General features: G+C 33.3%; 1 protein-coding gene across 1 annotated transcript in view; it reads left to right on the top strand.

Moving 5' to 3' along the window:
- LOC144966211 (uncharacterized) overlaps positions 1-17,209 on the top strand; it is a 119,460-nt gene that overhangs the window by 67,314 nt on the left and 34,937 nt on the right. The window contains exons 48-60 of the mRNA XM_078902392.1: positions 850-958; positions 2,775-2,880; positions 4,392-4,489; positions 5,250-5,433; positions 7,042-7,182; positions 9,217-9,301; positions 10,309-10,522; positions 12,183-12,505; positions 12,926-13,046; positions 13,657-13,807; positions 14,362-14,573; positions 15,675-15,864; positions 16,437-16,622. Of these exons, the coding sequence (XP_078758518.1) occupies positions 850-958; positions 2,775-2,880; positions 4,392-4,489; positions 5,250-5,433; positions 7,042-7,182; positions 9,217-9,301; positions 10,309-10,522; positions 12,183-12,505; positions 12,926-13,046; positions 13,657-13,807; positions 14,362-14,573; positions 15,675-15,864; positions 16,437-16,622 (2,120 nt within the window). The remainder of the gene's footprint in view (positions 1-849; positions 959-2,774; positions 2,881-4,391; positions 4,490-5,249; positions 5,434-7,041; positions 7,183-9,216; positions 9,302-10,308; positions 10,523-12,182; positions 12,506-12,925; positions 13,047-13,656; positions 13,808-14,361; positions 14,574-15,674; positions 15,865-16,436; positions 16,623-17,209) is intronic.

Consider the following 17,209-nt stretch of genomic DNA (forward strand, 5'->3'; position numbering starts at 1 on the left):
AACATGTTCAATTATATAAAACCTCAATGGACATTATGTGTCTAGGAAATATAAAGATTTAGAGAAACTCATACTGTAATATTTTCAATTTCAACGTTGGAAAATGAACAGCTTCAGAAGCTGTGATGGAATTTAGGAGAAAATTAAAAATAACAATCTATAGCTATCTAGAAAATGTGACTGATTCACAAGACTTATGCTGTCCTGCAAAAATATTTCTTAATCAAAAAGATGAGACCTCAACAAAACCCAACAAATTATTTAGGCTTTAATGGTTGCTGCAAAGAAGGCTGTGTCTGAAAATGGAAATACAGCACTACTCAACAAATTCTCACATTTAACTGATAGATGGACTAAAAATTGATGATAATGATGATGATGATGATGATGATGGTGATGATGGCGATGATGATGATGATGATGATAACGATGATGATAGAGAGAAAAAGAATAATAATAATAATAATAATAATAATAATAATAATAATAAGAAGAAGAAGAAGAAGAAGAAGAAGAAGAAGAAGAAGAAGAAGAAGAAGAAGAAGAAGAAGAAGAAGAAGAAGAAGAAGAAGAAGAAGAAGAAAAAGAAGAAGAAGAAGAAGAAGAAGAAGAAGAAGAAAAAGAAGAAGAAGAAGAAGAAGAAGAAGAAGAAGAAGAAGAAGAAGAAGAAGAAGAAGAAGAAGAAGAAGAAGAAGAAGAAGAAGAAGAAGATGTCGTAAAAAGTCGACACAAAATGCATTTTGCAATTCCAAGACAATTTATCTTATGCTATCTTAAACTCTCCCCCAAAACAACACAGAAAATACATGTCTCAAATTGAAGTTATTCTAAATATATTACTCTTTTCAGTGGTGATGGCTGGATCGGAGGAACCTACGCTAACAACAAATTTGAATGGTCTGACGGAAATCCATTCAAATTTATTTTCTGGAGGGACAGAGAACCCAACAACTACAAAGTGAATATCTTTCAATGTTTTAGCTGGAAAATCTGTGCACAAATACTCTATTTTGTGTTGAAATAAAACAAAAGACAATGTGAAATTGAATGTAATCTTCAATTTAATTAGGAAAACAGATAGAATGGACGTTTCGGGTTTCCCCTTTATCAACAAACAGGATGAATGAAACACTACAGACGAATAAGCCACATCATCTAATTCATCTGTAGTGTTTCATTCATCCTGTTTGTTGATAAAGGTGAAACCCGAAACGTCCACACTATCTGTTTTCGTAATTAATTTGAAGCTTACATTCAAATTCACATTGTTATTTATTTCTTCGAGCTTCGGGCAGCAACCATTGACATTATTTTGTGTTGAGAATGTAGCAATGAAGTACATGAAAACCCAATGGACCTCACCGAATCGCATTTCCCCCTGAACGGGGTTGGTTGTAGATGATAAGACACGAGAAATGACTTTGGCACTAATGGCCCTCCATCCATCAAGATCTATCCTCAGCTTTCCTCATTAGGGTTGGGCTGTCTATACTTCTCCATTCCTTTACATTATCCATCCAGCACTTTTTGTTTGACGTCCTCTCCTTCTGTCTCCCCCAAAGTCCTTTGCATAATGTTTATTTCCAATGTCTCATGGCGAGAAATAATAATAATAATAATAATAATAATAATAATAATAATAATAATAATAATAATAATAATAATAATAATAATAATAATAATAATAATAATAATAATAATAATGATAATAATAATAATAATGTACTTTATTCATCCAAAAGGAAATTTTTGTACAGACGTATAAAATGCCGACAATGAAACATACATAAACATAATATATGTAAATATAATGTGGTAAAGTAAAATTTGGTAATATGTATAGTGCAATAATATTATAATCTGTAAGAATAATTACATAGTATACATTTCAAGGGACGTACAGATTATATAATTGTAAAGATATAGATATCTAGTAGAGTGTATATTTATGTCAACATATAAGAAAAAAAGATTAGTAAAATGACCAAACCAAGACAATTTTATTCTTTTCAATATAGACAAGTGGGATTTCTGTTGTCCTGCTATAGAGACACGATAAACTCTCTACTAAATATGATTTTTTAGTCAATCATGTCCACCATACAAATTTTAAACAATTTAAAAATAAGTCTGTATATCACCTGGCAAAGATTCCGGTCCACAAACCATCGAATGTGTAGTTTTTTGCCTCTCAAAAAAAAAAATATAATAATTGACCCGACCTGGATTGGATAGCTCAATTACTACTATCCTATCCTATATCTATATACAATTTTATGTGCATTCTCTTGTTTGAAACTATTTGGTTTTGGTTAGGGTTTAGGTTTAGTCGTTATCTTTTATCAAGATGGAGACTGTTAAATATATTATGTGAGAATTAAATAGTCCACGTATTACTGGAAATACTTTTAAGTTACGGCTAATCGAATGTGTTTTTGATCTTTCCAATAAAAACTGAGCTTACTCAATAAAGATTACCCTATACAATTATAGATTATTTCTACACACTTTCACAATTTTTTTCAACATTTGCTTTTTAAAAACAAATAATTTCAAAATTGAAAGCTAGCGAATAAACATGATTATCCTATGCCAAAGCTCAGGCCCTTGGTTGTTTCAAAAATTGAAATCTAAACAATGAAATAATATGAGTATAATATGTCAAAGCTTGGGCCCTTGGTGTTGTTTATACAATAAATGTACTACAGCAATGATCTTTTTATAATGGTGTGAGTGTTTGCCTTCTGTCAATTATCAATGGTTACAATTCTCAGGCAAATCCACGTAGCAATGAGCAATGTGTTGCTATGAGCAAGTTCAATGGCCGCTGGTACACAGAAGATTGTGGTGAGCCACACTACCCCATCTGTGGACCTCCTCGTGAGTAATCAATTATTATCTATTTTGTACTCAGTTTTTGGTGGTGTCCAAATGTGACCCACTGCCTCGAAATGATGTTATAATAGGGTAAATATGATTCTTCAAATTGAATTTCTAACATTTATTGAACTTATGACATTTGAGTTAAAGTAAACGCTTCTTTGAGGAAAGTCAATTTTGTTTCCTAAACTTCAAAAACGCTAATTGACCTCATTCTTGATCGTTTTTATTCTAAATGCTGTTTTCATCCTCTGGGTCATCCCAACACAATAACATATTGACGCGCTGAGTCACAAATGATATACCAGTAAGTGCTATTATCAAAAACATTCAATTTCTTTTAGTAGTTGTGACTGAGTTAAAACAAATTGTGTCCTTGATCCATTGGAGGGAAAAATATAGACGTTTTCAACCAACAACAACAACAACCAAAAAATGCAACTTCGTATTCATTTAAAACAACAACAAAATTCAGATTGTGGAAGCTTTGTTCTAAAATCACTTACAGTAATCTCAGATATAATTGATAAAATATTGGAAATATTGCTTTCCATAATAAGAATGAAATATTTTTTTTGCTCATCTTATAACTTGTGAAACGTTCCTCGCTCATAAAGCCATTTTACGGTATCTATAAAATTGATCAGATATCAAAAACCACTTCTGCCTGAATTTTGCAGTTTATTTTGGTATCATGAGAGCATTTTTACTATCTATACGCTTATTTAAAATATTGTTCCTACAAAAGTCAATGTTACAATATTAATTTTCTTCAGGCAGCGTTTGATTTTTACTCAAACATGACAGGACTGAGAGATTTCACTCTGACCAATAACAGTGTTATGACCCAGAGGTCAATCACTTGTATTTTGTGAAGTCCAAGTTGTTGAAGCCCCTAGATTTATATAATAAGAAGATATTCAACGAAGGCATATTTGTGTGCATAGTTGAACACATAAATCCCTCCTTACTTCACATATTTGTGCTGCAAAGGTTGCAGTGATGGAATGCATTGCTCCTTCACTTTGCTATAATGGCCACAATGTTGGTACATGTGCATCATTACGCCCAAAAGTTAGCGTTCAATGGAAAAAATGTTCCATGCAAATATTATATAATAAATAGAGGTGCCAAAATGAGTCAATAAAATGAAGGGAAAGATAAAGGGAATAAATTATATATAGTCTAATTGTGTTTTGATGCATTAGTTGCATCTTTGTTACTTTCTGGCTTTGTGAAAACGATAAGATATCATGCTGGGCTAGACTAAAAGCTTACACCAGCTATAAAGGATTGAATGGAAAATGAAAGTAGGAAAAATTAATTCCCTTAAAAAAAAAAGAATCAGAGAACTGCTTGAAATCTATAAAAGTTTGTCATTATGAATAATTGAAAAACCCCAAATGTAAGCCAGATACAAGCAATCCATGTTTCGTGCACAAACTTTTCTAAGCAAGTTAACAATTTGTTTTTAATTGATTAATTTATTCATTTCTATTCTCCCATTTTAGTGAACATGCAACCAGCATCTTACACGAAATACTACAGAGCCAAGGGATTCTCGTCTCTGTCTGAATTGAGGCAGAAATTGGCTCGTGAGGGCAAACCTGTAAGCAAAACATTTTTTGATCACACCTATTTGTTTTATGGGGGGCGAAGTGGCCGAGTGGTTAAGGCATTGCACTGCGATCCGGATGACCCAGGTTCGAGCCACGCTTCAGGCACTTTGTTTTTTTTTCTTCCTTGAGCAAGATTATTAACGCCCAATTTTCTCACTTGGACAACATGGGTGATTCCTGTTGACATCAGACATCTTGTTTGATGAATTATCTATATTCCTTCGTGGAATGCCGAGGCGACGATGTCTTATGATGTCATGGCGCAAAAGGCATAATTGTTTTTTTAATGTGTTTTATAGTACATTGTTTCGCCAGGAATACCTATTAACCCTCTCCTTACCAATCATAGGAAATTCGTCACATTCGTTACGATGCAACCATTAACACCACAAAAATTAAAAGAAATATTTTTTTTTATACTCGTAGCTCTAAAAAACTTGACACTGTAATTTAGAGCTCATTTTGCTGGACAATATTATTATATATTATAGAATTTATTTCTTGCTTGGTTGTTTGAATTACTTTATCTATTTTTGTTTAGAGTGAGTGTAAAATTTTGGATAAAATTCTGAAAACCGACTGGTAAGGAGAGGGTTAAGTATGGTATAAGATTCTCAAAAAACAACCCTTTCATTAAAAAAACAACATTATTCATATCATCCCATAAAATGTAGCGGCAATGCATTCTTGCGTCCCCTCCCATTTTACTGATCCTATTTGCAATATTATATAAATATTTCTCTTTGTTAGGACTACGTGTGTCCCGATCCCATTTCCCTGGAGTGTAGTGCTAGAGAGGTCAACAACGGCCCATGGAGAAACAATTTCAACCAGAAGAACCGAGCTATGGTGTGTAAAAAAGACAATATAAGATGCAGGAAAGGCAAAGGCTTAAACTGTAACACATTCCGTGTCAGAGTGCTGTGTCCTTCAGGTTTGGCTTATTATTATTATTATTGCCATTATTATTATTATTATTATTATTATTATTATTATTATTATTATTATTATTATTATTATTATTATTATTATTATTATTACTATCATTGTTACTGTAATTATTACTGTTATTATTATAATCTTTTTTCTTTTTCTTATCATAATGATTGTTGTTATCAGTAAGAAAATTATAATTCGTACACACAGTTTGCCTGGGATTCATCCCTGTTTACATTGCCTCTAACATAATTATCAGCAATAACATAATCGTTTACTTTTTTTTACTGAACTGATAACTTGCAAATAATACCCATCTCAACAATGTTAAATCAAGCCCATAATTGAAATCGGATGTCAGTTACGTGTAAATATATTCACTTTGAAGGTTTGGGGGGGGGGGGGGCAATAATTATGTAAAGTGTCTCGCTGATGAACTGAAAGTCATAGCCTGTTTGCTGTAATTGTCTTTTTTCCTGTAATTTCACACACTCATATCGTTTGGGGTTCCCGATATATCAGTTAATAGAGCACTCGCTTCACACGCAAAGGAACCGAGATCAATCCTGGGTACAGTCGAGATTTTTTTTTTTTGGAACCCCCTGTCCAACCAGCAGTGAATGTGTAGCTGAGCCTGTTAGACTTGCCGGAAAGTACTTTGCGATGGATTAATGTCCATTCCAAAGGATGGCAAGCAATTGTTATTGTCTGTTTCACGCTATAGAAACCTGGATACACTCCGGCTCCATGAGCCGAATGGCTCTGAAGGACTATTTTTCTATCGCTTGATGTTACATTGATGGACGTTCAAAGCTATCTATGAGTTGGGTAGATCAAAAGACTGATGCAAAGTACTAGCTGCATCAGCACCAATTCTATGCACACGCAATCAAGCAAGATTGCCCTTAGAAAATTTGATTATGAATTATAAAGACAGCCAGATAAACTTTTGATCCCACAGTCGAGAATATTTACTTGACATTGAGTTCTTAAGCGAGGCACTTTCCATAAATATTCCCCCCCCCCCTTCCCCCTCCTCCCTCAAAGTGCATATAATTACATCTATCATAAGACAGTGGAATTCAAACAACTGAGGAATCTTCAGTGAATCTTCATGAAGCTTCATCTTACATGGAATGGTAAATTGTAGTGATAGCATAGGTCAACTTGAATGACATATTTCCCAGCCTCAATGGGCACGATCTATATTACAGTTCCATGTGCTCGAGTTCATTGGTCACATTGCAAAGTGTCCACATAGTGAAACGTGTTCACAATTTGAGAAATATCCAACGCTACAATTGGTGATTTTGCTCAGTATGACTCATGGGCATGCTTACAACTTTCATAAACAGAGCAGCGTGTTTAGATGCATTGAGAAATGTCCAATCGTTGTACAACAACAAATCATGTGATCGATGACTAGGTTGGACAAAAACATGAATATAGATCGCTCCCATTACTTATGTATAGAGATGCTGTGTTTTTATAATGGTACTCATTACTCACCTCAGCAGTCAACTTCTTTGGTTAGTATGGAAGTTGGAATTTGGCTATGAAATCCTAACAGAAATCAATAAAAAATCTTTTTTTTCTTTCATGTCAGATGAGAACCAATGCGCAACACTGAAAAAGGAGAACATCAACCCATGTACTGGTGGTAGGTCGTGCATCCCAGTCAGGAACCATTTCATATGTAAGTGCACAGGTGAAGCAAGCTGGGATCATCAGAAACAGACATGTCACAGTAAGTTTGGAAGAGCATTGGTTTATCACTATTTTTATAATAGGATTCAACAGTCGTGACGTCACTTCCCTTGTAATGACGCATGGTAACGTAGTAACTGGTTCTAAACTATCGGACGCCCTTATGAAAAACTTCTCCGACGAGCATATAAGTGTATCCAGAGGATAAAAACATTATAAATCCGATCATGTTTTGACTTTTATACATTCGGATCACATGGCATGTGAAAAAGTTCTAGCCAGCATGAAGAATAAAAACTACCGTTTTTCTTTGTTTAGAACCGAGCTGCTTGTTGTTGGGCGGACGTGACATCAGACTGTCGAATTCTATTTCTAAAATTAACAACACTTCTCCACCACCAACACTGGCATTTAAGTGGGCAAAATGAGAGAGCATCGGTGGTTTCCTGAAGCCTGGGATCGTGAAATTAAATACAAACGGAAAGGTGATGATGGAAATACTTCGGATGGGAACGGTACAGTTTTGGGTACAAGCCCTTTGTCAGCAAACCGATAAACAAAGGAACATTGGAAATAAATAAATAGATAAATAAATAAATAAATAAATAAATAAGTGGAAGATGCCATAAAAGTTATGTCCTGGGTTCAACTCACTTGCACTGCAAAATTTTTATTCTCTTTAGTCTTCCAGCACTTCTCTATTCACTTCATTACTTATCATCATCATCATCATCATCATCATCATCATCATCATCATCATCATCATCATCATCATCATCATCATCATCATCATCATCATCATCATCATCATCATCATCATCATCATCATCATCATCATCATCATCATCATTGCTGTCTAGTATTATTCTTGCCTCTTACAAACATTTTCCATCTATTGCACGATATTGGTTATGATTTATGTAGCCAGAACCAATCTATGTTTCATAATGGTAGGTTATATGGCGCTCTTTAATGTAATAGTATCTTGGCCTCCATAAATCAGAGGTCCCAAAACTCCATTGGCAGAGCACTCGCTTCACAAGCAAAGGGATTGAGATTAATCCCGGGTGCAGTCTTCATTTTTTACTCTGAAACCTCCATCCACCCTGGAGTGAATGGGTCCCTGTATCTGTTAGATCTGGTGGAAAGTACTTTGTGATAGACTAAGACTCTTTCAAACAGTAGCAACTAATACGCTTCAACAGTCATGACGTCACTTCCCTCGTAATGACGCATGATAACCTAGTAACTGGCTCTAAACTATCGGAACGATGGCGGACGCCCTTATGAAATATTTCTCCGACGAGCGTAAAAGCGTATCCAGAGGAAAAAAAACCCATTATAAATCTGATCATGGTTTGACTTTTACACATTCTGATCACAAGACATATGACAAGTTTCTTGCCAGCATGAAGAATAAAAAGTACCAATTTTCTTTGTTTCGAACCACGATGGCCGCTGTTGCTGGGCGACGTGACATAGACTATTGAATCCAATTGCTAATGTCAATTTCACGCTATAGAAACTGGGGTAAACTCCAGCTCCAATGGGCTAATGGCTCTGAAGGACTACTTTACCAACAAAATCAATCGGATTCATTGTTTTGTAAAGGAAAGTTGATTGTTTTAGATATTTTTTTGTCTGCCTTACACGAATTTTATGATTTTAAAAAATGACTTCAAGATCAGCATTTCCTCATTTCCCCAATTCTTCATTTTTTGATATTGTTCTGTTCGTGTGGCTATGTGGTCTTGTGGTGTGGCACTCGCTTTCGGATCGGAAGATCCCATGTTCGAGCCTCGCTCGGCGCATAGTTGAATCCTTGGAAAAGACTCCCTACTCACATTCTCTCACCGTAATTAGGTGTAACATGAGTACCTGGTCGTTTACAGTTTTGTCTCTGTCCGAAAAAATTATAATATCGCCTAACAGGCGTCATGTCTCGTCCTACATGTTAAGTGTTGCTGTTTGCCAGGGACCATTGTAAAGCGCTTTGAGCACATTATTGGATATTGGTCTATATAATAAAGCTCATTTATAAAAAAAATCATTTATCTATTTATTACATTTATAGAGTCCTGTGGACATTGCACCGCTTCCGGAGATCCTCATTACACATCATTCTTTGGAGATAAATATGATTTCATGGGAACATGCATGTAAGAAATGCTAGCGACTGATAGTGATAAATTAATTCATCCCTACATTTTCAGCTTTATCACACTTTAATTAGATACATCAATTTTATATACTATTTGTCTAAAAGCACCATTGAAAACATGGGAAAAAAGAACCATTCCAAAAACAAACGGAATATAAATGCATTCCTGAACTTAGCATCAAAGGTAGAATTTCTGGTCCAGGATAAGAGGCCTGCACAGTCACCATTTATAAATTGTGAGATTGCGAATCCAAATTGTCGATTATGACTTTATGCACACTCTGCCTGTAGGTATGTCCATGTTTCTTGGTCCCCAATAACCGGGAACTTATACGGTAATCACTGTAATTGTTTTAAACATCGGTAGTGTAATATATATTAGAATACATGTGCACTGCCTGGCAATTTTACACAATGAAATATGGAATTGAATGGGGAAAAAATGTTTAATTAGTTTCATCAGGTTGAATTTAAAAAAAATAGATTATTATTATTATTATTATTATTATTATTATTATTATTATTATTATTATTATTATTATTATTATTATTATTATTATTATTATTATTATTATTATTATTATTATTATTATTATTATGTTATTATTATTATTATTATTATTATTATTATTATTATTATTATTATTATTATTATTATTATTATTATTATTATTATTATTATTATTATTATTATTATTATTATTATTATTATTATTATTATTATTATTATTATTATTATTATTATTATTATCATTATCATTATTATTATTATTATTATTATTATTATTATTATTATTATTATTATTATTATTATTAATATTATTATGTTATTATTATTATTATTATTATGTTGTTATTATTATTATTATTATTATTATTATTATTATTATTATTATATTATTATTATTATATTATTATGTTGTTATTATTATTATTATTATTATTAATATTAGTAATAATAATATTATTATTGTCATGATTAACATTGTCATTTATCTATCACAGGTACAAGTTTGCTGGTGTTTGTGAATTGGATGAGTTTAAAACCAGCCCTAATTTCGATGTTTTCACAAAGAACGAAAAATGTGGCAGCAGAGGAGCTTCTTGCATCTTTGCAGTTGAAGTTCATTTGAGAAATATTCCTTACACGCAAGGTGGAAATGATAGGGTCGGAAACTTTATCTTTAAGATCGCCAGAAATAATCCCAAGAACTACTTCGTAAGTTATCGAATCATGATATTTTACATAACCAAGTCATATTGTGCGGCTATGTGGTCTTGTGCAATGACACTCGCTGTCGGATCGGAAGGTCCTGGGTTCGAGCCTCGCTCGGCGCATAGTTGGGTCCTTGGAAAAGGCTCTTTACTCACATTCTCTCACCGTACTCAGGTGTGAAATGAGTACCTAGCCGTTAACAGCGTTGTCTTTATCCGAAAAAAATGTAATATCGCCCAACAGGCGTCATGTTTCGTCCTACATGTTAAGTGTTGCTGTTGGTCAGGGACACCATGTAAAGCGCTTTGAGCACACTTAGTGGATACTGCGCTATATAAAAGCTCAAATTTATTCTTAAAACCTCAATTTTATTTATATTTTTACACAAACAGAAATACAGGAGAACAGTATTGGCATCATTACTCACCCCCCCCCCCCCCCCACCCCCATACCCTTTTTCAAAATCAAAAAGGCATTATACTGTGACTTATTTTATTTCCATATAAAAAATAACAAAAAAACACCTAACACAGAGCTGGAAAAAAACCCCAACAAAGACAACTTCACAAAAGGAATAATGTTTAGAAGTTAACTGTTTTTAACTCACTCAACCCTAACACCGACCACATCCGTAGTTTATCCGGGTTTCTTTTACCCCATGCCAATTTATTAAATTCTTCTGCGACAAATTATAGACGTACTATCAAAGCTAATGCTTTTAATATTTACACGTTAATGATAGGTGAATAAAACTATCTATGCACATGCTCATTTTTAATACATTTTTTTTCCAATTTTGAAAAGTAGCAAAAATCTCTAGGATTGAGTGAGTTAACCACTGATGGATTAAATGACCCTCTGCATTTTATGATACTGAATTTTAATTCATTTTTTTTGTATTGCTTTGGTATAAAATTACAGTCTGGACTTAAAACAACAAACCAAATAAATTTAAAACAACAACCAAAAACAAAAACTTGAGCTTTTATCTAGTGCATTATCCACTAAAAATTCTCAAAACGCTTTGCAAATGGTCCCCGACCAGCAGCAACATGTAACATGTTAAGTGAGACATGGCGCCTGTTAGGTAATATTACAATTTTTTTCCGACAGAGACAACGCTGTTAAAAGCTTGATACTCATTTTACACCTGAGTACGGTGACAGAATGTGAGTATAGAGCTTCTTCCAAGGACTCAACTATGCGCTGAGCTGAGTGAGGCTCAAATCCAGGACCCTCTGATCCGAAAGCGAGTGTCATACCACAAGACCACATAGCCGCGAAGGTTCAAGCTGGCGATTGGACATCTCAATACTATGCCTTTAGGAAGTGTAAACTGTTGCTGCTCGAAGCTCGAAGAAATAAATAATCATGTGAAATTGCTTGTAAGCTTCAAAATAGTTACAAAATCAGATCAAATGAACGTTTCGGGTTTCCTCTTTATCAACAAAACAGGATAAATGAAACACCACAGATGAATGAGATAATGTGGTAGTGGTGTAGTTGAATGTGAGTAAAGAGTCTTTTCCCAAGGACTCAACTATGCGCCAAGTGAGGCTCGAACCCAGGACCTTCCGATCCAAAAGGTAGTGGAATGTCTAGGTGACAATATCTTGTGATGTCATGGGAGAAGGGTACAAATTTCTATTCTTCTTCTCTCCAGCTCAACGACAGGAAACACGGACTTGGAGAAATGAGCATCCCCAAAGCTTTCAAGGTTGTTCGAAAGAACAACTATTTCAACCTTTTCTCTCCGGCATTGTCTCTGGAAGTCTTCTTCAGCGGATCCAAACTTTCTCTCAACCTGCCTGATAGATTCGTCGACAAAATGTGTGGATTATGCGGTGACTGCTCCTCCAACAAGTTTAGAATGAAGGACGGCACATTGGTGGAAGTGCCAAAGAAGGGCAATAAACTGGACAGACAAGCTGTCATCCCAGTGGCCAACGATTGGATTGTTCCATATGATGGCTCAGATCCCGAACTGTGAGACGTTATTTTAGTATTTTATATAAACAGTTTTTTGTTGTGTTTATGCTCTGTGTTTAATAGTAGAGGAATTTTATTTTTTTTACTAATTACAATTCCTCTAATGTTATTAATTTTAGTCTGTTCAATTTATATGTTTTTGAAAAGGTTGTCTGATTGAAATGAAATGGGTTTTTAAAAAATTGAGCTGTATCAAATTTAGTGAAAACATATGAATGATATGGCAAGATGAATTCATTTGTTTTTCAAATATATACTATGACTTAAAAAAAAACAACGACATTATTAAGAATTCTTGATCCATTTAAATTCTAAACTTGCCCCCCCCCCCCCTGTGATCATTTTTAAAAAGAATTCATATTCCCTTTTGTTTTTTTACAACCAATTATTTGTCTTTTACAATATTTTTTTTGCCAGTTGCAAAGTTGTTGAACCCATTGGAGACTGTACTGCCGAAATGGAGGCCAAGGTCAAAGGACCTGATATGTGTGGAATCTTCAAAGATGCAACAAGTGCAATCAGTGACTGCTTTGACAAGGTGACTATCATTTCTTTTCCTTTTATGTTCTTGATTTCCTTTTAATATTTTCTATGAGAAATACTTTCCTTAATCATGCAATGTCCATACAAGCATAATATCATACAAGGTGCATACAACCATAATATCATACAAGGTGCATACAGCCATAAATTAGAGAAAAATTATTCTATCATTTTTTTCTCTTTTAAAAAATAAAACACCTGGATATAATAATTTTAGATATATAATTTTGGGGGAGAGGGAAAGAGACATGTTGTTGATTATAGTGTGTATAGGACCAACTTGCAGTATATTTTTTAAAAAAGTATGCCCCTTCTGCCACGACACCATAAGATATAGTCGCCTCGGCATTCCATGAAGGAATATAGATATTTCATCAAGCAAGATGTCTGATGTCAACAGGAATCACTTATATTGTCCAATAGAGCAAATTGGGAGTTAATAATCTTGCTCAAAGAAAAAAAACAAAGTGCCTGAATGACTTGTGATCCCTTGAGGACATTAAGTAGATGTCGCCCTCTAGAAAAGATCGAGTTCTTAAAGTTTAAATATGTCTCACTGATTTTAAGTCACATGAAGGATTCTTTTTTTTGTGTGTGTGATTTAGATTGACCCGGAGCAGTTCTACAATGATTGTGTAGTAGATGCCTGTCATGAAGACCCCATGGTGTCGGTATGTGGATCGGTCAGGTCATATGCACAAGAATGTATGAAGAACAAAGGAATTATTATGGACTGGAGAAGTGGACAATTCTGTCGTAAGTAGAGGGGACGAAATCATGTAGCACTACCTGTTTATATATGGATATGTTTCATAGTTTTGACCTTCATCTCGTCTGTAAATTAATATGGCCTTGATTATCAATTGTATCTGAATCTTAATGGTACTCGAAGTCGACTCAATTCTGAGCATTTGTTTTCTAGGGTGGAGAGAGTTGTTGAATGTGACATCCATTGTTATAATTTAGGCTGAATTTTAATGTTTCTAAATCTGTTGGTTCCGAAAGAGCGTTCCAGTCTTTGATAGGGCGGGGTGCAAATGAATATATGAAGATGTTTGTGTTTGTAGACTGGAACTGTAGTGTTTTTAGAGTGGGTTGTAAATCTAGTTGTTCTGGTAAGATGGCCGTTATTTTCTTTGTAATTTTTAACATGAGAGTATTTTTTTTGAAAGCACACATTTAATGAGTTATGATGGGAACAACACAAAACAAACGACGTTTCGGCCTCTGGCCTTTTTCCAGTAACCACCAATTTATTTTTAAAACCTTGAAAGCACACATTTAATGATTTATGATACCTGATCTTTCAGCCATGGACTGCAAGGAAAAGATGTATCGCTCCGATGCTTCCTGTGAGCCTATGTGTGGAAGTGACGATTTGAGCACGGCTGTGTGTGACGAAGAGCCCGAGGAGGGTTGTGTCTGCCCATCTGGTTTTATGAGACAAGGAGACGAATGTGTCCTTCCAGAGAATTGTGGATGCAAGATCTTGATTGGAGAGAGCGAAAGCATTACAATTAAGGTAGACTGTATCGTTATTATTATTATTATTATCCAAACGATACATCATTATCATCATCATCATCATCATCATCATCATCATCATCATCATCATCATCATCATCATCATCATCTTCAGTATAATAATGATGATAATAATAATAATAGTAATGAAGATAATAATAATAACAATAATAATAATAATAATAATAATAATAATAATAATAATAATAATAATAATAATGATAATAATAATAATAATAATAATAATAATAATAATAATAATAATAATAATACTAATAATAACAATAACAATAATAGAAATAATAATAAAAATAATAACAATAATATTAATAATATTAATAATAATAGTAATACCAATCATAATAATAATAGTAATAATAATAATAATTATAATAATAATAATAATAATAATAATAATAATAATAATAATAATAATAATAATAATAATAATAATAATAATAATAATAATAATAATAATAATAATAATAATAATGATAATAATAATTATAATAAATAATAATAATAATAATAATAATAATAATAATAATAGTAGTAATAATAATAATAATAGTATAATAAGTAATAATAATAATAATAATAATAATAATAATAATAATAATAATAATAATAATAATAATAATAATAATAAATAATTATTCAATCGAATTATGCTCTTGTGATAATAATAATATTGCATCTTTTCTTGAGGTATAAAATATCTGGGTAAAACTTCATCATATGGCACTTGGTATATCATATTTCTAATGAAACACATAATCTAGGGATTTGATAATTAAATGAATATAAACAATTAATGTAAAGAAATAATGCTAAACCAAATTGGCTACAAATTACGTTAACAAATCATGAACTTAGGCATTGCACTAATTTTGTTGTTGATTAAATTCTTTCCATCCTTTCTATTATTATCATATTTGTTTAATTTAATTTTGTTTATTTAATTCTTTGATACTTATTGATGGTCATTTGAAATTTCCATGATTCTGCTTATTGTTTGGCTGTGATGAAATATGAAGTTAGCAACTTGAGTTGATTTGATTTGTGAATATTTTTTTTTATATCTCACCACTTGATATAGCCTGGTGCTTCATTCTTACTTCCAAGATGTGAGGAAATTGCCAAGTGTGTGGAAGGAGAGAATGGTGCCAGTGAAGAAATCAGGGAAAGTGTTGATTTGGGTCCCAACGCTATCTGTGTGGAGGACCCACTTCCAAGGGTTGACTGTGCCCGTGGTTACATCTTACAAGAAGACGGGAAATCTTGCAAACGTATGTTGTTGTTGTTGTTGTTTAAATGCTGGTTAACATTAATTGAGGACATCTGTAGCACTTTGCGTTTGCTTTGATTGATAACAGCTTTGAAAAAGAACAAATCTCCAAACACGGAACGTTTCGGGATCAAAACCCTTCTTCAGCCAATAGCAAAAACAACAACAACAAAAACATCAATATCTCATTTAAAATCTAGATAAACGGCAGGGAAAACTGGTTTCATAACATTATATTTAACATATAGCCTTCACCCGAAGTAGGATTGAAAGTTCAGACCAATTAATTGCCTTGTATAGCGTGGTGATATTTAATTGAATGTTAAATAACACATCACAATTTAGAGGTTTATGGGTTATGTCGTCAAATTACATTCTGTTGCTTGGAAGCACAAACCCTTTGAAGTAAGCTCGGACTGTCCGAATTAGCCAACATTTTATGACTTTGAAATGAAATATCAACAAATATTTTTAAGTGACTTTCTCAAAGAGTTACTACTTTTTCGGTTCACCACTTAGGTAGTTCTGTTCTCGTCATGATCTAATTCATTTCATCTGTATTCATACATTCAGGAGATCCAGAGGCATGTTCAGAGGGCTACAAGGAGAAATCAGGGATGTGTATCAGAGAGCCCAAGAGAAAGAAGGTGTGGAGGCAAGCTGTTTACGTGTGTAACGAGAATGATGGAACTCTAGCACTCATCAATACTCAGGCCAAATGGGAGGAAATTATCAAGATCATGGAAGCTAATGCCTATGGTAAAGTGTTTTTAAAAGTCTTAACACGTATTAGCTATATAGGTGATCAATAGGAGGAGATGGGAAGAGATTAAATTATAAAGATCATGGAATCTAATGCCTATGGTAAAATGTTTTTTAAAAGTGTTAACACGTAATAGCTATATATGTGATCAATAGGAGGAGATGAGAGGAAATTATCAATATCGTGGAAGCTAATGTCTATGGTAAAGTTTTATTTTATCGTAACACTTAATAGCTATATATGTGATCAATAGGAGGAGATGAGAGGAAATTATCAATATCGTGGAAGCTAATGTCTATGGTAAAGTTTTATTTTATCGTAACACTTAATAGCTATATATGTGATCAATAGGAGGAGATGAGAGGAAATTATCAATATCGTGGAAGCTAATGTCTATGGTAAAGTTTTATTTTATCGTAACACTTAATAGCTATATATGTGATCAATAGGAGGAGATGAGAGGAAATTATCAATATCGTGGAAGCTAATGTCTATGGTAAAGTTTTATTTTATCGTAACACTTAATAGCTATAAAGTTGATCAATAGGAGGAGATGAGAGGAAATTATCAATATCGTGGAAGC

The sequence above is a fragment of the Berghia stephanieae genome, chromosome 1 (assembly GCF_034508935.2).
Source record: "Berghia stephanieae isolate SIO BIC M18660-M18661 chromosome 1, UCSD_Bste_1.3, whole genome shotgun sequence".
Lineage (NCBI taxonomy): Eukaryota > Metazoa > Mollusca > Gastropoda > Nudibranchia > Aeolidiidae > Berghia > Berghia stephanieae.